This window comes from Bemisia tabaci, chromosome 6, assembly GCF_918797505.1.
Source record: "Bemisia tabaci chromosome 6, PGI_BMITA_v3".
NCBI lineage: Eukaryota > Metazoa > Arthropoda > Insecta > Hemiptera > Aleyrodidae > Bemisia > Bemisia tabaci.
In genome coordinates, this window is record NC_092798.1 from 10,144,668 (window position 1) to 10,171,659 (window position 26,992).

Genomic DNA, 26,992 nt, shown 5'->3' on the forward strand with positions numbered 1-26,992 from the left:
ACCCTGCACCAAGCAGAAGACACCCAGAAAACACGATCCCTCGCCACGCGAGACTGACACCCCCCAACCCCCCCAACCTCCCCCCCATCACCCCCCTATCAACACCCCCCCCCCCCTCGACACGACCCGCGGGGAGTTCCTCCCCCGCTCGCGGAGCCCATTGTTCGGGCCTCCGCGCCGAGCGAAGCGGCAGCCCCGCCCGTGTAGCTATGCCCAACTCGCAATTTTATACCGTATTTAATTACGGGGGGCCGCGCCGTAGAGGGAGGGTCGGGGGTGGGGGGAGGGAGCGAGACACCTATGCAGGTAGCGTGAAAGTGTCGTCGTGCCGTTGCCGGAGTTGATCTGTTCGGATGTCGGAGTTGACATTACCGATCCCCGAGACTGAGATCCCCTATCTGAATCTCCCGGCCGCCGATGCCCGATGCCCGATGCGATGCCGCCCGGACAAAGGGAACAAATTGCAGTGCTGCAGTTGTGTTTTCCCCCGCAGGAATGCAATGCGCGGACCCCGCACCAACACACGCGCACCGCGAATAGTCTCACACTCGCCGGTCGCGACTCGGACGGCCGCGGTCGGCCTTGGAAGTCGGGGCCTCGCGGAGACTGTGGACATAATCGTGTTCTGATGGTTGATAATTTTAGATTTGCGAAACTGCGAGGTGGATCTGTGTGATCTGCGCATGTGGACGTCATAGTTTCTCGACGTGATGCGGCGGGATGATATTGGAATTGATAGACAGAGCGATAGTCAAAGAAGACAAAGAGGAAATGCAGCGATCCTATTAGTTTTCTCTGTATAGGTTCTCTATCAGGGATGCGATTGCTGTAGAGCCAATACATTTTAGGGACCCCGCATTCAGGGTCGTAATAATGGTCCAGGGGTGCAAAATATTTTCGACTACGCGCAACTTAACTAGCTAGGATTAAATGGATTGCGTTTTACAAAAAGGAACCAGAAGCATTGCAATGGTGCTAAGATAGTGCAACTTCATTCTTTGCAATAAAATTACTGAAACCATGTTAAATTATGAAATTTACATGATAATTTTTGTTTTAAATTTACAGTTTTCAGCGAGTAAAATAGAAAGTTAATGGATAATCAGGTTTTTCTTCTAAGACAAAAGAAGTTGCACAATTTTAGCAACATTGCAATGCTCCTGGTTCCTCTTTGCAAAATGCAATCCAAGTAACTAAAATAATTTTTGCGGTGCCGTTCAGATCCTGTAATTTGGTGCACTACGGCAGTTGACCACGTTAATAGCCCGATTAGAATTTTCCCCCCAAAAATCTTCTTATTCTTATGTTTTCATTAAAATAATCAACACGGAAGTAAGATCGGCTGGGCAATTTGAGTATCATTACGAAGCTTATATCCGTTGTTCATACAATAAATAACTGAAGTATTATAAGATCCTTTTCCTCATATTTGAGCTTTTAAGTAAATTTTTGATTGAAAAAGTGGGGAAATTTTGTGCCAGCTGCTTCAATGACGCTGTTGTGTATGAAAAAAATTGCAAAAAACTTAAAATTATAGAAATGGCGAAGTTTTCTCTTCGTTCTGCAAAGTCTGTAGTTTGCAGATAGGCGGTATTGTCCATTATTCATCAATATGGAATATTTGTCGCTTAAGTTTATGGTGGTTTTCGGATATCTAAAGATTCAAACATCAAAATACGATTGGATAACACTTGCAACCAACGTACTGCGACCTAGGAATACCGAAAATACCAACATGGTCGGGGCTGTCGGAATGCCTTTCTCAGCGGCGAAGAACAATGGTTCGGCGATGGGGGAGTAGCCGCAAACTTGTGTAATGCAGTTCTTCTAATTTTCCGACCGTTTGTTGTCCACCGAGAAAATGTTGTTCGAAATGTTCGAATCGGACGCGCCGAGGAGCAATAATTAAAGGTTAACATTTGAATCACAAACTCGGAAAAGATATTTTAGAGACTCCACACTGCTATTCGAGACAGCAAACCACATGTCATCGTCTGCATTTTTTCTACTCAAAATATTTAACCGTTTTATTGAATAAAATTGTGTGAAGTAGCGGCGCTTTAATTCTTTGATTCTTCGTCCCGCCATTTGCTACAGATGTTGCTGGAAGTGCGTGAAAAATGTTATATTCACCCATTTTTCACATCTCACGAAGCGATGATTAAAGGGTGTATTTTCTTATGTAAGAGCAAATTTTATGTCGTTTATTCCACGTAAATATTTGGAAGATCTGAAAAGCGGCGTTTCTAAGCATAAAGGAAGCTTTGCTCTTTGAAATGAATTTAGAGGCGCATTAATATTTCGAAATCTTAAACGATATTTACTTTTACCTAATCTTTGAGGCTTGAATAGAAAAACAGAGCCAGATTAAATAAAAATTGCCAGATGGAGTTCAACATGATTTAGTGCGAGCCAATGTTTGAAAAGTTAGTACAAGTTGATTGTTTAACTTGCAGACAAAAGATGGGCTAAGACTTTAGGAATGTAGAACAATTTTATAAAAAATCCCCTAACTATATAATGAAACGTTTGCTAAAGAGATCGCTCTTGCATCAGTGGACCAAAGAAACTTTTGCAATTATGAAACCGTATTTTGGACAACGGACGTTTTTGCACAAGCCGATTCAAGTGGAAACTAGATCGATTGACGTCATTTGTATTTTTGTCATTTTTAACCAATGTTAATTGTAAAAAGTTGTATCTTGTCTAAAAGTTGAGTTCTAGACTTCCCATTGTGTGATTCATTTTCCTCGTGAAAGTTTGAAACATGTTACTCAGTGCTTTAACTCGAACCTTGTCTAGTGGCTGATGGAGCCATTTCGGCAACTCTGTACGCAAGCGTTCCCAGAAACTCAGTAATTTATTAATTTCAGTTGAAATATGAGTTGATAGCTCTCTTTACAATGAACAAATGGAATGAGAACACCAACAAAGGCTTTGAAAGACCGAAAAAAAATGTTATTAATAGGACGAATCCAGCGTATTTGTCGGGGATTTCAGCATTGAAGTTAGGCATTTGCGCTTTAAAAAAAATGAATCACTCACGCGAGTTGCGGACCAAGGAGGGGCGGGGGGGGGGAGCAATAAGCTAAGCACAGTTTTAATAATTATGAACCCTCCAGTTTTGAACTTGTTGGGGAGGCTCATTCAAAGTAATGGATGATGATTCGAGAGCGAATGTTTTCACATCGTGCGACAGAATCCGTCCGTTTCTTCGCGGATAGAATTTCAGCGGATTTAACCGGTGGTATTTTACTCGGCTTTATGTTCATTCGGATATTTCGGCGTCATCGCGCTTTCCTTTTTTTACTGTCAGTGTAAAGTATTGAGACAAGGAAAATAAGGAGCTCTGAGATCGTGTCTTCAAGAGGTTGTTATGAATAATTTCACTCGTCCCTCGGACGATAAGACAGAAAAAACTGGGGTAATGAAAATAAAATGAAAAACAATAGCACATATAAGTTGATGAAATCTATTGTGATGGCTCAAATCTTTCCATCATCGAACTGGTCAGATTGAGCACGAAACACAGAGCGAACATAGTCCGCCAGTCCGCAGAGTCCGCTATAGTGCAATGCTTTATTCGGATGAATATGGTCAAACTTCCACAAGCAACTATTACCGCTCCGAAGTCACTGATATTGCCTACTTGGTTTATTGAAGGCCAACTGGTTAGATAAGCGTTACACGCTGGGAACAGAGTAATCTTGGTCCGCTAATGTCATGATAAACGCAAAAGAAAACTACCACTCCGATCATCTATTCGAATATTTCATTAACGCGCCTATAACATTGAAGTGACAGGAAAAAAGCCGAGGTTATCAAATGAAAAATTATGGTAAATCGCTTAAATCCATTGTATTGATTTTTGTCTTTAGTTTGCCTTCAATGAACCTTGTAGGCAATGTGAGTGGCTTAAGAGCAGTAATAGTTGCTTGCGGCAGTATTCTAATCATGTCAAGAATCTGTTTGCTCTCTTGTTGAAAAACTTTTTTCTGCACACACCGTTATTTTCCTGCGTACGAAAGGAGACTGATTCTTGAAATTTATAGACAAATCTATGGACAAAGAATACGAGCGACTTTTGGTGGAAACGGGGGTTGTAATAGTCTACCACAGGGCCGCTCGTGGGTTGCTGTTAGTTATCCGTTACTAATTTCCTTAGTCTATTGCAACCATCCGCTTCCACCAGTAGGATCGCTCATTTCCTCCTCGCCCCCTCTGTCTATAGCTGTGTCTATCAATTCCAATAACCACCCCGCTGATCTGGCAAGGCGCCCGGGAAACCGTGAGTTTCCCGCCGTGTTGCGGCAAGCCTGGAGAGGAGCCGAGACGGACCCCGGCCGATCATCTGATAACAATCAACGCGGCTGAAAGGTAGAAGTTACACCACCGCCGAGGGGGCGGGGGGGACCCGGGGAAGGGGTTAGTTTCGATTGGACGACCGATGGGACTCGGGCCCCGCTCCTGCCTAAGCGGATTAGATCAGAACACGCCGTAAACTGGCCTCGACTGGCCATTTTTATGATTCGATTCCCCCCCGCCCGCAGCGCCACCGCCGCGCGGATCGCTTTACACCAACACACGGACAGATGTTTTCGCCAAATCGGGGCTACCGTACCACCACCACCACGAGGGTACCGAGACCCCGCAATTTTTATCTTCCCTCCCCCCGCCCCCCGCCCCCTTCCTGTCACCGAGCCCGAGTCGGTGTGGGCGTAACCCGGAACGAAAAAATTAATAAACAAGTATAAATATTGCGAATGGGTCAGTCACTCCGCGTCGGAATTATGGGGCAGTTTCATGCAACGAGAAATTTCTCCGTTTGGTTCAGACTAGCTATGATCATGTCGATGGCTAAGGAACAACACAGTCCATCTGCAAACTGACAATTTTGCAAGGCGAAGAGAAAACTTTGCCATATTTGTAATTTCGAGGTTAGATTAGCCATTTTTTTGCAGGTCAGGGAAAGCCAGAAAAGGCTACAGGAAAAGAATAAGATACATAAATTGAACATTTTATCTTGTAGCATTACATGGATTCATCTTGTTCTTAAGGCGGTTTTGGAATATTTTAAAACTATTTTTTTATGATCAATTCATTGTTGTCTCAAAAGTAGAGGAATTGTCTTATAATTGGAACTACATCTTGCGATTAGGAACTGCAATTTCTGGCTCAGTTTAGAAACATCGTACGCGCCATTAATTTTCCTATGCTCAGTAGCGTTTATACGGATGAGCCTGCAATTGTTGTTCCTAATTGCAAAATGCAATCTAATTGATCACGGGAAAACCTGGAAATTCCTTAAGCCCAAATTGCAGACTTTCAGCCGTCCCTCAAAGGAAATTTGAGTGCGAAATGATGAGACGTTCCTGTTCTTCTCTCGATGCGGATGGAAATTTCTCTCTGTTTGGTAGAATAATTTGATGAAATTATGAGAAAGAAAATAAGATTTCAATGAACAACATTTCCAAAAATAGAATTCTCTACCTGTCGTTAGGAAGCTAGCGGACGGTTCTCTTTTCGTATTTGGCCGTAGCAGACTCAGAGCGACCCGTGTCTGGTGAGACGCCGAAAGCAACCGAAAAACATATCCGATTTAGATCGGTTGGATGACTTTGATGAGGTTAGCGAACGCTTGGAAAGACAACACAGATGACAACCGTTGATAAACAAGTATCTGATTTCGTAAGGTGCGCTCGTCTCACAACCTAGCGGCAGAGTTGATTAGCTTCGGTTTCCTGTCGAGAATTAATTAAGTCCAACACCCACTCTCGAGCACGCTTCTCGTCTCCCAAAATCACCGGGGGTTTTAGTTTTCAACTCGGAGCCATCGATATCTGAAACAATATATTATTTAGACCCTGCAATGCTATCTTCTCTACATGGTGTAAAAGTTATCTTGCTTCGAAATCAACATCGGTCATGGATGATCGGGGTTCCCAGTGACCTAGCCCAGTGACCAGTGAGCTCCTGGAAAATGAGGAATGGACCTTCGTACAGGGTGAGGAGTTAGCTTTTTCGACACATGTTACCAGTTAATACATCAAAATTTCACGCGAGAAAGGTTTGGCACACTTAGCCTGTTGTTGAATCCACATTTCGTTGAACTCATTCGATATCGGGAATGGCTTTTAGCGTTTGTATTGTTTAATTAGGAATCAATTCATCCTAACTTCTCGCTCGCAAGCTGTTTTCAGAAATAAATGTATATTCATAACTAAAATTCTGAAGAATTCATAGTTTTTGCCAAGGAAATCTCTGAGAAGTGAAAGAAATTTTCGGTTTTTCACCAGGAAATGACACCGGATAAAAGAGATATGGCTTCAGTCCCCACTTGGACATTTTCAATTAATTGTGGTAGTACCCCAATAAATTAGGTTACTTACTAAAATTTTACGTACTTGGGGGAACCAATATGTAAATATTATAGGAACTTCTAACACTATTAGCATGTACATTATATAGGCCTTCGGCCATAATTCTGTCCAATTATGGTTCCACAATGTAAAATAAATAATAAATAATTCGTTTAATTGGAAAAAAAAAAAACTAAAATTTTACGGTACCACCCCAACTTGAGTCGCGGTAAACCACAATTATGCCTCGGAAATGTCCATAAAATCATCAATTAATCGGGATAGTGCCACAAGTTCAGGGGATAACCCTTAACACTTTTTCCGTAGGACTCCTTGAAATCAGAGAAAAATCAGGGAATGAGCATGGTCAAATAGTTCAGACATCATGAAGTAACTTTTAGAAAAGGTGAAATTCTTGGTGAGTGGGTTACATAAACAGCCGTGAGCAAGAGTGACCGTTGGTCATCTCATTGGTCGACCGTACTCACTCACTACTCACGCAGCCGTTGCGTCCAGCGACGCAACCTCGAATTTCACTTTTCGAGGCAGCAGCTGACCCATTAATTTCGCGAATAATCATACGGCGAATCGCGCGCCGCAAAAAACAAAAACAGCGACTTAAAAAACGGCCCGCCGCGACGGGACGACCGGCGACCGGTGTTCGGGCATCTCCTGAATTACTACCCGGCTACGCCCAGCGCCGTCTGGGCATCGGGCCCCGTCCCATCCAGTTTACCTTGAGCCCCGTCCCCGTCCCATCGTGATTTTAATCTGGCCGACGCGACGGATTCTATCGCTCAATTCCGGGGTGGGTTCCCCCCACCGAAGTCCCCATTGTTCGGCGACCGCTAAAAAACTATCATGCACACACACGGGAAGTCGGGAGAAAACCAACGCCGTCGGCATTTTCCGGTGCAGTAGATGCAATCTCGCGCGGGGGGACGAGGAGATAAGGATCGGGGGGAGTCGAAAAAGGGAAGGTGAGAAAGACGTCAAGTGCGGAGGCAGCAGCGACAAAGGGAGGAGGACGATGAAGTGCCCGTGATGAACCCAACCGGCAGCCGCGCTCCGAAAAGCCTTGTAAACATAGCTAAAGGCTGTGTATAAATTAAAACACGAAACACGAGACGGAAAAGTAATGGTTGACAACGGAATGAAATCCGAGTATCGGGATTGCCCCGCACCCGTGGGAGGGGCGCGCGGAGAGGAGAAGTGGGAAGGAATTAAAAAAAAGAAGGGGACAAGTGTCGGCCGAGTGTTCACACTTCGCGCAGTAGTCGCAGCGGCGGCGGCGAACCCCCCTCCCCCCGCCGTGGGCCCCCGCCACGTCGGGAATAATTAGGGTTGACACATTCTTTCTCCCGGTCCCCGCGGCGGCTCGGGTTACGGCGGTTCCCGCGGGGAGCGCTGACCAATCGGCGCCCGGGGGAGGGCCCCGGCGGCGGCCATTTTGCCGGGCCCCCCGAGAGAGGGTGAAGCCCGCCATCACGGATTAGTCCTCCTCTGTTTTCTTCTTCTTCTTCGGATCCGATTTCAGCGGGAGCGGGACTCCGTTTCAGCGGAAATCGATAATAAATTGTAACACGATGTTTGTTTATGTAGGCGATGAAGCTCGGGTGCCCGGTGTCGGGGGTCTTTGTCCAGGCCGCCTCGGGGGCGGTGGGGGGTGGGTTAGGGGGGGGCTTATGGATCCCCGGTGGATACGCTCCCCGAAGCCCCGATTTTTTTCTTATCTCGCGTTGCGTTTCTTATCTGCGCCATCTCTTCCGCTTGCGCCGTTTCGCGTTTTTCCTTTGGCTTCGGAAGCATAGTTGCCAGATAGCGCTGAAGATCAGCGCTTTTCTTCGATCGAACCCCTTGTGAAATATTCGCATTATATCGCACAACCTGGCAACCTTGTTTGGAAGAAAGGTCCCGACGTCGCCGTCGTCTTCGTCGTCGCGGTGAAGCCGGGGTCGTGTGTGATACCGTCAAGGGTGTATCCCGATCCCCGCATGAACCCTAGAAAGCATGGATTCATATGTAGAACGGGGCTCATGTGGAGATGGAGTTGCGTTTTTACGTTAGGGAGTGACGATGTGGCGCGAGCTTTCGAGAGTCGGGTTGCGGGTGTCGGCGCCTTGGATAGGTTGTTGGCGAGAGGGAACGAGTTGACTTTTGGATAAGCCCCAGTTTGCATGTGTTTTTATGCATTTCAAGGGTCACACGAATGTGAACTTTTGTCCTGTTGAAAGCAACCGATGCCTTTGAAGATGATGGTTTCGCCGTTGACACGCATTAAGCTGTTCGAACACAGGTCTTAAAAAAAGGCTATGCATGAAATTCAGCAGGAAGGATCCAGTCTCTATTTTGGAAGAGAAAAATAACTGAACCAGTGTTCAGGACTACCATTTCCAATTCAAAACCACAATTTCTCAGTCATTCCAGAAAGTTTCTCGAATGACTGAGTTGTCAGACTAGAATGTCGTTTCTAGTTGAAACAACGTATTTGCTTTCAGTCTTCCCATACATAAAGATGTCTTTATTCACAAACCAAAAATTGCAGTTCTTTAATGCAAAATGTAGTCTAGCTGGTCGTCAATTTTCTTCCATCCAAATTAATTTTGAGTGTGAAAGTAGGAGTTATTCATCATATCTCTGATATGGAATTCAATGGGTGCGGCAAGTGTCCTGTCTAAGAATATTTTTAGTTTGGAAATGAAAGTTACACTTTATCTCGAACATGAAAGTTCATGGGTCTAGAGAGAGTTCCTCGTGATTTGTGACCGTAATCAGGAAGATGGACAATTTTGGATCCGTCTTTGAATGGAATATAAACCTCGCAACTTAATCAATATGACACGAGACTTTACCATCGAAACCTCGATATCCGATCATCCAACTCAATTTGATGAAAATTGCTCCATTGAAAATTTTGCCACATGCCACGGACGATCATACATGATTTTTTTTCTTTTTTCCCCCACGAATATATCGGCGAATGCAAAAGGCACCGTGATTTACCACCAGTGCCCAAAAACTGAATCCGGGAAACAAGCCGACGCGACTCGAGGTGCGAAAGCATTCCTCGGTGAATTAATCGACACGCGAAGTGGGTCGAAATAATTTGTGGACGTCATGCGCACGTCCCGGCGCGGTGGACGACTAATGGCCGCGGAGAATTCGGGCGGCCCAAGACGCCACCAAAAACCGCCTATCTACCCGCGGATCCCGTCGGGGGTTACGCGTTTCTTCCCCGGGAGCGGAGAAGTGTCACGGACCGGAATCGGACGGACGTAAGTGCGCTCGACTAGGTACTCGATACATCCATTTATCACACACACACTCGCCACGGGGAACCCTGCTGGAACCCCGTGTGTAAGCTTCGGCTCGACTAATATGACACGTTTCAAAACTCCGCCGCCGCCCGTCTTCTAATAAATGATGATCACAAACACTTCGGACTCCGATCAAATCGGGGGATCGCGTCGCGTCGCGCAACCCCCCGACGAGGATATTAGTCCGATGGTGGAATTCGTTAATTCGAGTTCCGATGGATGTGGGAGTCGCGTTTCGGATGCGGTGAGCGTGGGTTGTTGACTCATCGTCGTTAGTTTTACCTCGCTGCGTGAAGCCTGAAATTTTCGTGTTTTGTCATACATTGAATGAAAAATTTCAGTATACAACTGAAGATCTCATTTTAGAGGGATAATGTCACTCGAGTAGGATATACAGTCATAGAGAGATAGATGCTGTCAGGTGCAGCACTAGTTTCCACCAGTTAGGAAGGCAACTGCAGAGGCGTTTCGGGTCTGAGGGGCCTGTTGCAAACCTCAGTAGAGTAAAGTTGTCTCTTATAGCAAATGGCTCTAAAACCTACTGCTTGTACACATACACAGTGTACTAAAGAGAAAAGTAAAGAAACTTAAAACCCTCCGTCACTTGTATAGCTGCAGAAGAAGTCTGCACGATTTCGCAGTGACGCGCCTTCATTTCCGCGTAACACCTCTCGCATTACCGCGAAGTTGATTTAGTTGCGTGACCCAATCTAACCTAACTTGGGTCCTCCACGCCTGTGCGACGAATTTGAACCGGACCGGAATTATTAATTAAAGTTAGTCCATACCGGAAGTAAACAAACATTTAGATTCCGTACATTTTCTGCCTTGGTCTAATCAGGAACAAGATTCTATGAAAATTTGTAAAGAAAACATTGTCTCACCAATTTTCCCGAAAATTCCTGATTTGTCAAAGGAAGCTTGGCAATGTCTCAAGGCTCATACGTCTTTCCGTCATCGGAGCGGGATCGGTCGCAGTCTTTCACTGAACTGCTGAATGAAACAGAGCACTCTTTACAAAGAGTTGTCTTAATTATGATAATTGTTTGTAATTGGTTTAAATGATATTGATATGAAAGAATGTCGCGTCAAAGCATGAAAGTCGCGCGCCGTAGATACGAGCCGTTGAATTGATATCGGAAATCCTAGGTATCCAAACAGTCGGATGCTATCCTTCAATTAATTACAGCGGTAGCGGGAAGAATTTGCGTCGGGCGCAAATACGCGCGCCGCACAGTAGACCAAGTTAACGGAATAGCTCGGACACGATATGAACACTTTTCACACCTTATTTATCCGCCAAATATAGACAACTTAGCTGTTTACAATTGGTTCATTGATTTTTTTGGTAAAATTTACCTCACGAATAACCCCTTAAAATTTCTATTATGGTGTGTGAAACCAACATCAAAAGTTGCAATTTTAGTCGAATATTTCATGGCTCGTTCAAACTTTTTAAGACTCGTGCCACCAGTACATAGATTAATTTTCCGTTCAAACGTAAGGGAAAGGATCAATTTATTAGGATGCCCGCAACAAACCCAATACTGATCGAAACTGTAGCAAGACTTTAAATAGGAAAATATCGATGGTAGATAAATCATCGTCTTTTCTCGCACGAAGGAGCATAACATCATAACTCCATTCTAAGGCTGTAACATAAACTCAAACAGTTCAATTTCTTACGAGTATAGCCTGCACAGTTTTCGTCGAAAATTTGTATGACTTTTGCATAAGATCAGAGGGAAATTGGGCAAATTTTCAATTAGAAATTCTCGGAATTTTCTGGTGAGGATGTAATTTACCCGGGAATATGTGGAAACATCGAAATGTAGCTACGTTTGTTCGTGAGAAAAACTACGAATTGACTCTGGGTCCCACTGTGCGCAGCTTGGGCTAGCGTAATGCAAAGCTCCGGAGTCCATTGATAGCGGGGCGTAATGAAGTAAAATTCCCGGGAATAATCAACTATTCATTAAAATTGACCCCCTCCGTCTTGTTTTTTCGACGCGACGACCGAGCCGCGGATCGGAAGTCCGAGAGTTTCAATTTCCGCTCGCGCGTTTGTTTGCGCGCCGCGCTCGCGGATCCAAAATGTATTATTTCTTTGATGTTATTGCGCCGCGCCGCACCGCACCGATGTCCGGATCCGTCCTTTATTTCATCACCAGTTTGCTTTGTAATTAAATTCTCCTGCCAATGACGCTCATAGTAGCGGCTTTTTCGGCCGTGCGCTACTGTTACAAGATTGATCACACCGATTGAAAAAAAGGAAATCGGTACATATATTGATTCTTGGTAAAATTATCGATTCCTGGCAATATGATCGTTTCCCGGTAAAATTATCTATTTCCTGTAAAATCATTGACCCCTGGCAAAATTATCGATTCCCGGTAGTTACCGATCGGGTGAGCTGTAAGACCGAGTTTCCAGTAATATTGCGCTTCTAAAATTGGTGAATTTCACGGTAGAAGCAAGAGAAGGAAGGTGCCTCTTCACAGTTTTCGCCGGTCTGGAATATCTGGAAAGTGGAAGGATATATAGTGACCTGGAAATGCCCGGGAAAATCAGGAATTTTCGCGAGCAGCGCGCGGAGGTTCAGCAACTTCAACCAATACTTTTCGAGAGAGTGTAAAGAACACCGAGTGGCTTTTTCATAATTTTGATCTCTAGAGGTGGAAATTCTGTCCAAAGTTTATAACGAAAGTCGAGGAAAGTCACCTTGATCAAAATATAAATAATCAAATTGGAAGTTTTGTTCGAAGGTTAGGGATAATCAGAGGAAAATGAGGATGAGGGAAAGTCAAGGATTTTAGAAATTCTTTAGTCAGGGAAATCAAAGAGAAAGTTCGGGGCATAGGAAAATAAAGATCATGCGAAACCCTGTATATTATACACTCGATGACTTTTTGAATTTTCACAGTCAACTTTTGAGATAGGCAAGAAAAAAGGGGATCTTGTTAAAATGCGGGCCGTTTGAGTACATTTCTGAGAAACACGGAGTTTCATTATATCTTGTGGCATTTAATGCAGATAATTGGACTGCAGTTTGCAATTTGGAACTGAAATATCTACCTCAGTTCAGAAACGATGTCGTGTACCGTTAATTTCCCTATGCACATGAGTGTTTTTACGGATGGACTAGACATTGTCGTTCCGAATCGCAAAATGTAGCCCAATTCTACGGAGTTTTTCCACTTTTCAGACTGAATGCGACCATTTTGATAACTTTCTGTGGACCTCTAGAGGATCTTTCAGCACTCTTTCTGTGCATCATTTCGAAAATCCAAACGGCAGCACCGCTGCGAGCCGCCCGATCACACGACGACAGATCCGAGGTAAGCTCGCGATGAGCTCTCACGCGGCTGTCCGTGTTCGAACGAGGAAAGCAGGAAAAAATCCATAATCCGGTGTCTTGATTTATAGCGATTCCTCTGCCTCCGTCGAACGAGGATATCGAGATGCAAAGCGGGAGTGGCGACCGAACCGGGGCTGGAAATCCTAGCGCCCGCCGAGCGTGAAAACTGGACGCGCTGAGTTCTGAATTCGGCGGGCGCGGGAGAGAGCTCGGAGCTCACAATCAGTCCGCAGGAACGGGGAAAATCGGAATTTGGCAAGTGGATAGAGAACCGGAATCGACAAGCTTTCCTGCACGAACTAAATCACTCCCAGCGAGGCTCCTGCGTGATTAATGTCCAGATTCCTCGCATTTCCAGTGACCGTTTATTAAGAAATCTCGCATTCCGAGCGTCACTGAAGAGAGGAAAGAATGTATGTAGATCGGTGATAGAAGTGTGCAGATTGTAAGTAAAGTTTCGAAGCGTCTCGGAAAAATTTGGGTAATTCTGTAGGAAAGTCATGGAATATCATAAAAAATGAGGTGAGGAACAAGATAGTCAGTGGACTGATCGTTGAAATTGATGGAAAAAGCTATAGACAGAAAAGACAAAACGAAAATGGAGTAATTCTATTAGCTGAAGTGGGTGGGTAATTGGGTATCACATAGACTAAAAGGTAAAATTATGGCCTTTTAAAGGGTCTCTCTTGGGTTGCCGTTAGTTAGTCTATTATTCGCCTCCTTTGTCCATCGCAAATCACCTGTTGCCACCGATAGGTTTGGTCTATTTTTTCTCTGTCTTTTCTGCCCATCACTTTGTCTATACATTTCGGTAGGACAAGTAAATTCAAGTTCTTCAACTGAAAGTTGTCGTATCGTAAAAACGAATTTTCTTGGCTGCCACATTTTACACAACTGTATTCTCACTTGAAGAAGAAAGCTCTCTTTGTCACAAAAAATTTTGTTCGGCGTGATCAGTTGCTCCTTTCACTCGACGAATAATTTTACCAGCTATCAGAAATGTTGGACTGATATCCGGAGTGACATTCATAGTGTCATTCATAGTGTCATTAATTGACTCCGGAACCTATTTTGCATCCAAGAAGCTAGAGTAATATGAATCAGGTTAGGAACCCGCTCCACATAAGTTGAATCTACTTAGCAAAAAGGATCGATCTGCCTCTGTAGAAGTGGAGCTAACTGTATAATCATATCCCTCGAGCTTTCATCTAACAAAATAAGCTCTGGAGTCCGGAATTTACTCCGAAATTCTTACCAGTGCGTTCGAGTGCTTTCGCGATCCCCAGCGCAAAATATGAAATTTCGAATCGACAATGAGCTATGCAAATTTGCGAGATTTTATCGCCGGTTTTTCGTTTGGGAACGATCAGGAAAAATGCCAGAGACATCAGGAAGACGCGGAACAATTTTTTTATTGTTTCTCCTAACGATGCACTCGTGTCATTAGCCCCCCCGGTTCGGGACCCGGGCCCGGGACGGGGGGCCATTACCCCCGGACGGATCGCTGATTGTGAGTTGCTTCGCTTGGATTTTCGCCCGCGTCCCGTGCCGGGAAAATGTGCGGATTTTCCGCCGGGTGCAACAACGGTGGAGGAGCGATGCGGTGCCAAAGCACCGGACTCCCACTGCGTCTCTAATTACGAAAAATACTTAAAAGCTCCTCGGCGCGGCTAAACGGCGGCGGGCTACAGTGTAGCCGGGAGTCCGGTACCGGTGTCCGCGCGGATATTCGATGAGCATCGGACGTCGACGGCCCGGTTTAATGGTAGCCGCCCGGTCGCCCGCTTTACAAGTTATTCGCGGCGAGTGGCGAGTGTTGTCGGGTCGGCTCCAGCGTCTGGAATCCTGGTGGATGGTGGATGGTGGAGGGTGGAGGAAAAGCTTGCGGGAGATACTGATGTTCTGTCGTGCCAAAGCCCTGGAGAGACGATCAAATTCCCGAACCAATTCCGATCAAAGTAGCATCAAAGTGTCGGGAGTCATCAGTCCTAAACTCATTAATTTGCTTCATTTTAAAATGAAAACTTGGCAGAAATGTTTCCTGTGGCAGGAAATGATGAATGGTGGCACTCCTTTCTGATCTTACTTTGAACAAAAAAGTGCGGCCGTCAAAATTTGATGGTAGATGGTGACCACTAGTCATCAGCATGTCTACTTTGATCGGAATTGGTTCGGAATTTGTTCGTCTATGCAGGGCTTAAGGAAGAATGCCGTATGAACATTCGACGAGTCGCCTCATCTTTAGGTGAAATTGCGAACAAAATTATCGGAAAAATCGGAAGGAAAAATATTCATAAGTTTACCAGGGAATTCGTGTTTTATCAAAGGAAACTTGGCAACGCGCAAAGGTTCATACGGCCTTTTTCCACAGCACGGTCGTATTGGACGACGACCGGACACCCGAGACCCTTCGCTGACCTCTTGGCGACAGGTGACTGCCGCGCTAATGAAGAACAAAAACCATTAGTTTAGGCAAATTCGCAATTATTTTTCTCTCAACTTTTCAGAAAGTTTGGTTCGTAATTTGATGCAAGGTGTCTGAAAATTTAAATCCTCGTAAGTTTCTTCAACAATAAAATTATTTTGAGAGGAAACTGGCAACATTCGAATGTTTATAGGCGTTTTTCCATAGCACAGCAGATGGCCTCTCCCGGTGACAAAGTGGACACGTCTGTGTGGAAGAAGTCCATCTGCATCTGAGACATTGTGCTTTATAGGCCTCGCATTGATATTTTTCTCTGTAATTTAGAATAGAAGTTACGTTTGTTAGTCAAGGATTTTGTGCTTTATAGGCCTCGCATTGCTATTTTTCTCTGTAATTTAGAATAAAAGTTACGTTTGTTAGTAAAGGATTTTGCCCACTCGATTCCCGAATGTAAGAACGTAACTCCACACCAAGATTGCAAAATTGGAACCTTGCAAGGAGCACCTAACGAGTGCATTGATCTTTTCGTTGGACGTGGTTCAAATAGGCAACTAAACTAACTCCTCGGCAAAGCGGAGTGTATCACGGAAAATAGAAGGCGCACTAGCCGAGATCGTGCTTTGATGCTCCTAGCCGTAGAATCCTCATCGTTTTTGATGACAACTATTGCAATTTAACGAGTCAACACGAATTGCTTAATGCCTTCGACATTCCACACATAATTTTGAACTTATATTTTGTTGATCGTTTTCTGAAGTCGAAACATCGACTATGATTCACCGACTCTCAGCGATCCGCGAAATCTGATGCAAGGCTTCCCGGTCGGGCAGATCCAACGGGTCGGTGGCGGTCGCCCCTCTGGCGTAAAGGTGTATCTTGATTTCCGTTAAAGCTCTAGAAAATAGGGATTCATATGTAAAACAGGGCTCATGTGGGAATTAAGATACGCTCTTTTGTCCGAAAGGCGATGTATTATCCGGCGCAGAACGACCAATCAAAACGATCCGCGTGGCGCTTCCAATGCGGAAAATTTTCTCGTGCTTTCCTTGCGCGTCGTTATTACTTCTATGATAAGTAAAAACGACTTATAAGCATTTAAATGTTGCCAAATTTCTTCTTTAAAAATATTTATTTTTGAGGGAAGTAAAGAATATTGCTCCTTGAAATTTTCAGACTTTCCAGATCAAATTACGAACGAAATCTACTGAAAAATCGGAGGAGAAATATTCACAAATTTTCCTGAAAATTCGTGATTTGTCGAAGAAAATTTGGCAAAACCTGATGGCTCATACGGCGTTCTTACTTAGCCTGGCAGATGAGCGCTCCGACGAGTGAACGAGCACCTCGTTTGTTTTCAGCTCCCAGTCCGGTCCATATTCCCTATTGGGCGTATCTATTTATGTTGAAAGGACGTATATGCATAGGGTTTGCGTGTAACGTAGTCCCTTTCAGCATGAATGCGTCCTATTCTATATTCCTGTATCCCTGATTCTGTATTCTGGCGGCTTGCTGGATCGGGAGCTCTGGGAGAGCACCGCTTCCTGTCGGGCGCCTCGCGACCTCCGACTGATCTATGTACTGTCGGACAACTACAGTTGGACGTTGGACGGCATCGCGCACAAAGGGATTGGCTTATCACAGGGACTACTCGGTCTCTACGAGGATCTATCATTAAAGTGTCCACTACTCCGGACTTTCCAGAAAGTCCAAGCATAGTACTGATTTTTAAGGGCGGTTCGGAACTTCGGAAGTACTGAAAACGTGCGGAAATTCTGCAAGAAAGTCCGGAATTTTCCCTGGCTCTATCATTAGGGTGTCTACTAGTCCGCAAAGTCCGGAAATAGCACTGACTTTTTAAGGACGGTCCGGAAGTACTGGAAAGTCCGGAAATAGTACTGATTTTTTAGGGGATGTCCGGAAGTAATGAAAAAGTGCGGAATTCCGGAAGGAGGTCCAAAATTTTTTTTCATTTTTTTATCGGCCTAGTCCCAATTTGAGCGAGAAATTCAAATTTTTGAAATTTTGCAAATTTTGCGAAATGGAGGTACTGAAAAAGTACTGAATTTCTTGGGAATGTACTGAAAAAGTACTGTAAAAGTACTGATTTTTAGCCAGCCTGTTTTAGTAGACACCCTAGTCCGGAAATAGCACTGACTTTTTAAGGACGGTCCGGATGTACTGGAAAAGTGCAAGAAGGTCCGGAATGTTTTCCTTTATACCACGCGTGCTTTTAATGACGCCTAGAAAGTATGCAATCCCCCTCCGTGTTGATTCTTAGAGTAGTATTTGCCTACAAGATCGGAATCATACAGTCAGTTAAGCTTCAAGTCACCAATAAAATTTTGTGTCTACTTCTTTTTTTTGTCGTCATTCGAGCGAGAATGTCAAATTTTAATGGAGAATGAAACAAATCAAACTAATACTGTTATGATTAAAATCTGAGTTTGCAGTTTAACTTCGTAACTTTATAATATCGAAATCGTGGTAAAGTTGCTCGAGTTCAGATATGAATAAAGCACACCCACAGATGGATATTATGTAAAATTTTATTCCAATTATCGTCACTTGTTTGTTGTTTTCATTGCTGTTAGGTTCCTCCGTCCGGGAAATGACGAATAATTGTGTACACGCCCAGAAATTTCATTACTCAAGGCTCCATAACTTTAAATGGCACTAAGATGCTTTTAATGCACTATCAGATACATCCCGTAGTCTTAGTTTCATCCATTTTGTACTCTGCCGTGCCAAGAAAGAACGCCGTATGAGCCTTCAGACGTTGACATATTTTCTTTGAATAGAAACCTAATTTACTGGTAAAATTGTGAGTATTTTTCCTCAATTTTATTAGACCATTTTGTTCGCAATTTTATCTAAAACGTCTGAAAATTGTAAAGAAAAGCACGCATAATTTCCTTCAAATATACATGTTTTATGCGGGGCAATTTGGCAACTCTCAAATGTTCATACGGCGTTCTTCCTTAGCACGGCAGTACTCTTGCCGCTGCCTCCTTTGGCAACATCACGAATATCTCGTTAATGCACTTACCGATATTGACATCCGGTCAAAATCGCGCGCTGTTCCCCACGAGAGATGCATGCACCTCTCGGGCGACCCTGGTAGCGCACCGGTCCGATTATCGACGGAGAGATCTCTCCGGTCCATTTGAAAACCCCCCTCAATTCGTCGTCTCCCGCACGAAGGAACGTAACTCAAATCCAAGGTTGCCAAATTGACTCCAACAATTAATTTATTTTACAAAAATGTAAGTGTGCAATTTATGTCCAAATTTGTCTGATTTTTGCATGAAATCGGAAGAGAAATCAGTGAAATTTTCAGTTAGAAATGCCCAATACTTTTCTGGTTAAAATGCAATTTACGAAAGGAAATTTGGCAACATTGAAATGTAGTTTCGTTCTTTCGTGCGGAAACGACGAATTACAATACGGACATTTTCCACCGGGTAATCGTATCGGCGGTTGCTCAAAAATCGGGGGACATTCCACAGACGGCGGCGCCCGTTAAAATATGAAAAGGAATATTCTCGTGACCTCTGGGAGATGTTCGGGAGCAGCCCCCGATGGAGGGGGGGGGGGACCTCCGAGACCAGAATCAGGAATCAGGAATCAGGACGCCGCCGCTCGGAGTCGGGTCGGGTCCGATCGGAGCGAGTATACTAATATTTATTTCGACTTGTTGTTTCAGATTCCGGTTAGAGAATACAGACCACGTCATCGACGTCAATAAAGGGAATGGTTTGTTCGAGTACGATCAGGTGAATATCATTTGTCCCGTGTATAACCCCGGAACGCACGAGGAGGACGCCGAGAAATACATTATTTATAACGTAAGTACCAACTTTGTATACTACTCGCAGCGTGTCCTAACCTCAAACATCAGCCTCGCTCTTGTCCCAGCCCCCTGTTGTCGGCGCTTCCACCGGGCAGTATTCAGCGAGTGGAAAAATCGTTGAAAATGGTTTGTCCACTGCACACTGAAAAAAAAATCTCGGTGTATTTACTAAGAAAAGGGTAAAATTACCAAGAATTCAGGGCTCTATTTGATCCCAGTTTTTTCTTGGTAAAATTACCATTTACGGAATTGGTAATTTTACCGAGAAACCTCGGTAAAATTATTGAACTTTCTCGGTAATTTTACTGGACCTTAGTAAAAACGTCAATATTTCTTATCGACTGTGGTAGAATTACTGAGATAAAATGGAAAAGTTACCGGGAATTGATTACCAATAAAAGTGGTATTCTTACCTTTAAAAAAACAGTAAAAATACCGGTTTTTAGGTAAGTTTACCAGTCTGTCTGGTGTAAACTTACCAATAATTGGTAAAAAAAGTGAGATGGTAAAGGTACCAACGGACCGTGATAAAATCGCCGAGAATTTTTTTCAGTGCAGGGTTGTCGGCGCACAGTGAATCCAGTCAATCAGAGAGATCTGACTTGCAATTTGGGCTAAAACTGCAAATTATGATGTTTATTTCATCACATTTTAAATTTTAAGGAGTGCTTGTAAAAGGGAATTCCACGGAGAAACCAATAGAATATCTTTTACAACCTCAAAGCTTTGCATAAACGGAGTTATAAGCTTTCAAAGTTTCCAAATTGTGTCCGACCTCTTCGATTGAATCGATCCACTGAACGGCGGTCTGAGAAACCAGGATAATCAGGGAAAGTCAAAAAATTAGCGACGACCAAGAAAAGTCCGAGAGTCTGATCAGTAGATGTATTAGAATACATCTACTAATCCTCCAACTGTTTACCTTCTCCGGTCATTTTTAAGGCTAGTCATCTTTTAACCAGCTACTGAACGCCATCATCCACAATTTGATCTCTAAACAGGAAAATGTACCCAAAGTTTAGCGAAAGTTAATGTATTTAAACAAAAAAAAGTGGAACTTTTGTTCGAAGGTCAGGGAAAGTCAGGAAATTAGACAATTTTAGAGGCAGGAAAAATAAGGGAACTCCAAGGAATCTAAAACTAAAGAAATTATGGCAACCCTGTTTATAGAATTGCACGTTTATATTCATGAAACGGAATCTTGAGTGTCGATATTTCAATTTGAATGATTTATGGTAGTTTTGTGTTGTGTTGGGTAGCAAAGAAATTAAATTTAGTAGAAATGTAATAATTCATTTTAAACGTTTTTTTTAGTCGGCTCCTTTTAGTTTGCTGGTGGGTGTCTAAAATTGCATTTGTAAGTAGACACACCTGAATGACTTGAGCATGAAAATATCGTCGGTTTCTATATTTAAAAAATCACTGGAGGGATTATCATCGCATTAAGATTTAGTCTGCTAAAATAAATGTTTTCAATCCGAAGTGCAGCCGTCATACGCCAGCGTTTTAAAACGCTAAATGAAGTCTATTTGATCAGTTTAATTTCTTTGTAATCGTTTGAGTGCGAACCAAGGCTCACCCATGAAAATGTCTTAGCTGCAGCTTCATTCACATAGTCGGTGATGTAGACTTCTGTCAACCATCTAGTGAGTAAATCCCGTATTTTCCGACCGTTTGGTCTCCCTTCGCTGAATACTGGCCAGTCGATACGGCACGGCGGAGGTTTTACTGGTGGAGGGATTGTTGTTTTTTCAATATTATTGTCAAATCTTTCAGGGGTCGATAACATGCTTTGCTAGAAAGGAATGAGGTCAGCAGGACTTCAAAATCGAAGCTTTAGTGCGGTTTTTCTTCTGTCTGAGAATGTCGGTCGAATTGTGTTCGAATGAGCTTTTATCCCTCTGTCATGAAGGAATGTTCGGTTTAATACCGGATTCGGCGTATGATGACTATCTCTCTTTCATCGCTATTTCCACCCCTGCTGGAGAAATTTTATGACTACCGATTTTATGAGATCCGAAAGATCCTGAGATTTGGCGTTTTATCGATCCCTTAAAGTTTTATTTGTGTTTGAAAAATTCATGAAATTTTGTACTTGTACCATTTTCCGCTTTTTCAAAATGACCTTCATCGCCAGTTCTTGGTCTCACCTTTATCTCTGTCTCTTTAGATACATTTCATTAAAGACCTGATAAGTGTAACTTTGTAGTAATCAAAAGCCAATTGAGAAATGATAAAGGGGGTTCCAAGACGATCCTTAACATTGCATACTAAAATGGGCAATTTTCGGTAACCTCGAGTTAAATTCAGCAGTATCAGGTTGTTTACAAGTCCGGAATTTCCGGAAAGTCCGGAAATAGTACTGATTTTTAACGAGCGGTCCGGAAGTGCTGATAAAGTGCGGAATTTTGCAAGAAGGTCTGGAATTTTTTCATTTTTTCGTCATTTTTGTCACAATTTAAGCTGGAAATCCAATTTTGCCGAATTTTTTTAATTAGAGGTACTGAAAAAGTACTGAATTTTTCTGTTGAGGAGATACTGAATTTCTTGGGAAAGTACTGAAAAAGTACTTTAAAAGCACTGATTTTTGGTCAGCCTGTTTTAGTAGACACCCTGAGTATAATTTTGAAAATGAGTCCTTGCAAGGGAATATAATGCTTTACCACTGCGAAAATTGCAAAATTTAGAAGAAAAAATTCTATGAGTTCTAACTACGAGAACGAACCTATCTTAAAATTTACTGAACTAGCAGTATATTTTCTTCCATATTTTGTATTTTTTGCAGTGGAAAATCATTATAATCCCTCGCAAGGACCCGTTTTCAAAGTTATACTGCCGAATTTCACTCGAGGTTCACGCAATTAGCCCATTATGTGATGTCATATGAAGGATCTTCTCGAACCTCCCATAACATACCTCTTCTTCTCCTCGTAATGAGGTAAGGAGATCGAGAGATCGGGGGTGGAACCTGGTACCGGGGGCAACAAGGCAACCTGGGGGGGGGGGGGGGATGTCGGGCGGGCCGGAGAGTGACCCCGGTTACTTATCATACACGGTCGGAGTCGGGTGCCGGTGCCCCCCGCTGGAGAGTTGGGACTCCTGACGACGAGTCGCCGCCGCCGGAGCGAGCCACCAGTCCGACTCTGATCCCGACTCCAACGACCCATTGTTCCCGACCCCGACCCCCGGGCCCCGGCCCTCATTTATGTTTTCCCAAATGATTTTTATTTGCATGCACGGCGGAATGCGCTCACTCCAAAAATACATGCTTATTCCCCCGGGGCCCCAGTCCCGATCCGCCTTGTCGCCCGAGATTATAGATTGCGATGCTCGCCGTCCCGGTCACCGTCCCTGTGTGATGGATAGCCGACGGAACGGTGGAAAGCCCCGCCCCCCGGCTCCTACGCGGTTCATCCCTTTGATTCTAAAATAATGGATTTTCGATATTGGTTCCCGTAGAGATCCTTAAGAACTAAAAATGAGCGGCCCGTCGAGGGCTTAGCGACAAAGTCGCGAGAGTGAAGCAGTGAGTGCAAAAATGGAGTAAGTTTTGAGAAAATTGGCTTAGTATCGCCTGAGCGGAAAATTCTATCAAAAGGAGCTTCCGATGGGCCGCCAGATCGTTTTAGATGCAAAAGTTAAACGTGCGAAACTGCGACAAGTAAGTAAATCCGAAAGTGAGTAAACCTAAACGAAGTCAAATGCGTGCTTTCTAAAAACAAGGGTCCCAAAAATGGAGATGTTGCATGTGTGAGGGATTTGCGATTTGACCTTTGATTCTCATGTAAAAGTTCGCGAGAAACACGATGGTGCCACTGGTTTTCTCTGAAATCATCTCCCCAGCTCAAAAAAAGCTCTCAAGTCGAGGCCAAAATGGAGGAGATATCCCACCCTATCCTGAGAGTCCACCTCTTCATCAAAACAAACTCTCCATGCAAAGATAGGGAGCAAATACATTTACAGGGCTACCACTTTATTTGGGGACTCCAAAACTGAAAACACGGCAACCCTGCATATGTATTTGCTCCCTATCTTTGCATGGAGAGTTTGTCTTGATGTAGAGGTGGACTCTCAGGGTAGCGTGGGATATCCCCTCCATTTTGGCTGCAATTTGAGAGCTGTTTTTGAGCTTTGGAGTTGATTTCAGAGAGAATCAGTGGCATCATCGTGTTTCTCGCGAACTTTTACATAAGAATCAACGGTCAAATCGCAAATCCCTCACACATGCAACATCTCCATTGTAATCATAAATCATTTTGAACAATTGAAAGTCACAGGTTGGCCGCCCTTCTGGGCCCTAAGAGTAAATGACCTAACTTCCAAAATTACCGAATGTTCGTACTCTCCTCCAGATACTCAAGGTAATTCGAGAGTAAAAGTTCCCAACATCGTCGCCAGGACGCAAGTAGAGGGTCTCAATTCCTTCCTGATGAAGAGGCATCCACATCTCTATCGCCGGAGTAATTGCGTTGCCGGCGCTCTCCCACTAGGCAGGCAACGGTCACACTCCCGCTTGTCACCACTTGCCATTCACCGGTGGCGCTCAACACTCAACCCCCGGCGAGGACGCGGAGCGCTCCGGTATGCGCGGGGCGGTGCGGCGCACGGGATCCCACATTCCGCATTGCGTATTGCGCGGCGATTGCGGCGGCGGCGGCGGCGGCGTATTGCGATGAGGCCGATCGGGACCGGAGACCGGGGTCCGGCTCGTTACATAAATCTAACGGGAGCCGCCGAGCGATCCCACCCGTCAACGCAACGGTCCCTCCGCGCCGACCGGGAAAGCTCCCCCCAGGCCTAACGGCCCGTCACGTCCTTCCCATGCGAACGTTCAACGTGCGAAAACTGGAGCCGCCGATAACCCGCAATACTGACAAATAGAGACCTCTCCACTGCGAGCCGATCATTGAAATTGATATAAAAAGCCATAGACAAAGAAGACAAAAGGGGTATGGAGGGATCCTGTGGGCGTGGGTGGAAGTGGGTGGTTGCAATGGACAAAGAATGTACGTAATAGACAAACTAACGGAGGGATCATGTTGATAGAAGCGGGCGGTTGCAATGGACAAAGAATGTACGTAATAGACAAACTAACGGAGGCCTCATGTTGGTGGAAGTGGGTGGTTGCAATGGACAAACAATGTATACGTAATAGACAAACTAACGGCAACCCACCAAAGACCCTTTAGTATGTCCATCGTTTGATCCCTTAGTCTGAAAGAACCACCCGTTTGAACCAATAGGATCGCTTCATGTTCCCCATCTTTTCTCTATCTATAGCTTTGCCTATCAATTTTAAAAATCAGCCCGCTGGCCTTTCAGCGACACGTGTGATAGTGGAGAGAGCCGTAAGTGCAATAATGAAGAAATTTTTAAGAGAATGGGTGTAGTAGCCTCCAAGTGGAGAATTTTACTGAAATAAGCCTCCAGGTCAGGTCAGGTCAGGTCGTTTCGATGCGAATGTTAAACTTGCGAAAACTGGAGCCTCCGATAGACCGGAGGAGAAATAAATAGAGATCCCGCCATCGGCCCCTCAGCAACATAGCCGTAGGAGCGAAGAGAGCCGTAAGTGCACATATGAAGTAAGTTTTGAGAAAATGGGCTCAGTAGCGTCTAAGCGGAAAATTTTATTGAAAAAAGCCTCCTTTATTACTCAAACTGCCACTAATCATCCGAGAGTCTCGCAAATTGTTTGTATGAGAGATGATGTCGAAGAACATCGAAGAATCGTGTGATAGTCAGGGAGTTTTTTTGTTTATAGCCCTCAAAAGTCAAGGTATTTTGTAATTCAAAACACCATGCTCCCAATTTTCTGAGACTAGGGGACTACGCCACATCCCCTGACCGCTTCGCAGTCCAACCTCCCGAAGCCCTTCGCTCCTCAGACGTTATGCGTTACCCTAATGATTTTATATCATAAGGCAAGATTTAACGCACAGAGAGCTATTCTCGGATATGCGCCTGGCCGCCCTCAGCCCACTCTCAAGAATTTCGGGACATCTGTTCACCACGGGGCGGGGGATCCGCGAAACCCCTTGCATTAGCCGGACCCCGAGGAAGTAGTATGAAAATGTGTTTCTGCATTCCTGCCCGTGCGAGAGTTGTGCGCTTTGTGTAAGTGTGCATGTGTGTCTGTGAGGGGGCTGTAGGGGGGGGATCCTCCACCTCGCCCGGAGCCCCAACATCTCAACACGCTCGCGTCTCACCTTCTCACCTCGGTGGGAGCCGCGGAGCACGACAAAAGCACTCACACACGATAACGATAGGTGCCGTCGTAATTGCTCACTCTCGACGCGCGGTTAAGTATAAGTCGACGGAGAGGGAGGGGGGATGTTGGGGTTGGGGGCGGAAGTCTGGGAGGGGCGGGGGAGCGTGGCAGGGGACAAAAAATATTTCAATTGCCGCGGAAAAATAATTCGGTGCGGAGACTCCTCGACGTAGCGGAACGAATCCTAATTGTCGGAGCGGGCGTAAATCGTGGCGCTCTCAATGGATGGAGGGCCCCGGCCCCGACCTGGCGCAATTCAACAGCGCCCGCGACTACGAGTCCAAGTTCGAGTCCAAGTCCAACCACCAACCCCGGTTGCCGCGTGTCGCGCCTCGCCGGGACCGGTATAACGCGCAAGGTGTTGACTGTTTACCGTACAAGGTAAAACGATTTTCGGCACGTGGAGCTGAGATTTTTGGTATCGGCTTCCAGAAATTCGGAATAATTCCTAACCATTTGGAACACTATTTGTAGGAAGTGAGATACAACTATAGTCTCCCTTACACCCGAGTAGATGGATACAAAGATTAGCTAACAATAAGCATTAGTATAAACTTTTAGATGATGTATAATAATAACAAAAGGTACCCGCGGGCTGATTATTGAAAGTTTGAAGCAGCACGATAAGACATCGAATTGCGATGTATTGCTTGATTAAGATAGGGCTATGTCTTGTCATGTTGGGTCGACATAGCTTCGATAATTGGGCCTGCTCGAGGTATGCAATTATTTTACTTGATTCGCAGGATCCACATTATCACATTCTAGCAAAATCCCATTCAGATTTTGCATCTTTCAGTTCATCCGTTCACACATTTCTTTTTTCGAAACAGATGAGAGCAGAACGGAAATTAGAGGAGTCTTAAAATATTAAGTTTGCAGTAATTTACCACACCACTACGTTAAGCTTCTCTGTAACTCAAAATCCGCCCAGAAGGGAAAACGCCTTCAGTTTCGCGAATACCGCACCGCATTACACCCGAGGCTGAATAGTTGTATCGTTCTTGCTCAAGCCCTATACACAGCTCGGCGTTGTCAATTGGCTTTCTAGCTTTTGTTTTTGTCTAAATAGGAATTGAACGTGCTTATTTGTTTATCGTTGATGATACTTTATACACAAGAAAAACTGGAAAAAAAAAACGAAAATCTGGAGTGTCTAAAAGCTTATTCTATTGATCATAGTTAGAATGTAAATGAATTGTGAATGCTTGAATCTCAACAGCTAATCTTTTGCGCGGAATTAAGAATTCTTTGGATTTACTCATTTTGCAACTCACGGATTACAGCTGGATCCTCTTTGCAAGAGCTGATTGACAGCGCGGAGTCCCAGACACTGGAATGCGCTGAATTTTTTTTTTTTTACCCCGCTGAAAAATCAACGCCACCGAGATACTCTTGAGCCTCAAGGCCACGAA

The 26,992-nt window shown here is 44.4% G+C and overlaps 1 protein-coding gene across 2 annotated transcripts in view; it reads left to right on the top strand.

The window, feature by feature from the left end:
* The window catches only part of Ephrin (ephrin), a 369,067-nt gene that overhangs the window by 287,565 nt on the left and 54,510 nt on the right, over nt 1-26,992 (top strand). For both annotated transcript variants that reach the window (XM_019053854.2, XM_019053853.2), the window contains one exon: nt 19,163-19,304. In XM_019053854.2, coding sequence (XP_018909399.2) covers nt 19,163-19,304 — 142 coding nt within the window. The remainder of the gene's footprint in view (nt 1-19,162; nt 19,305-26,992) is intronic.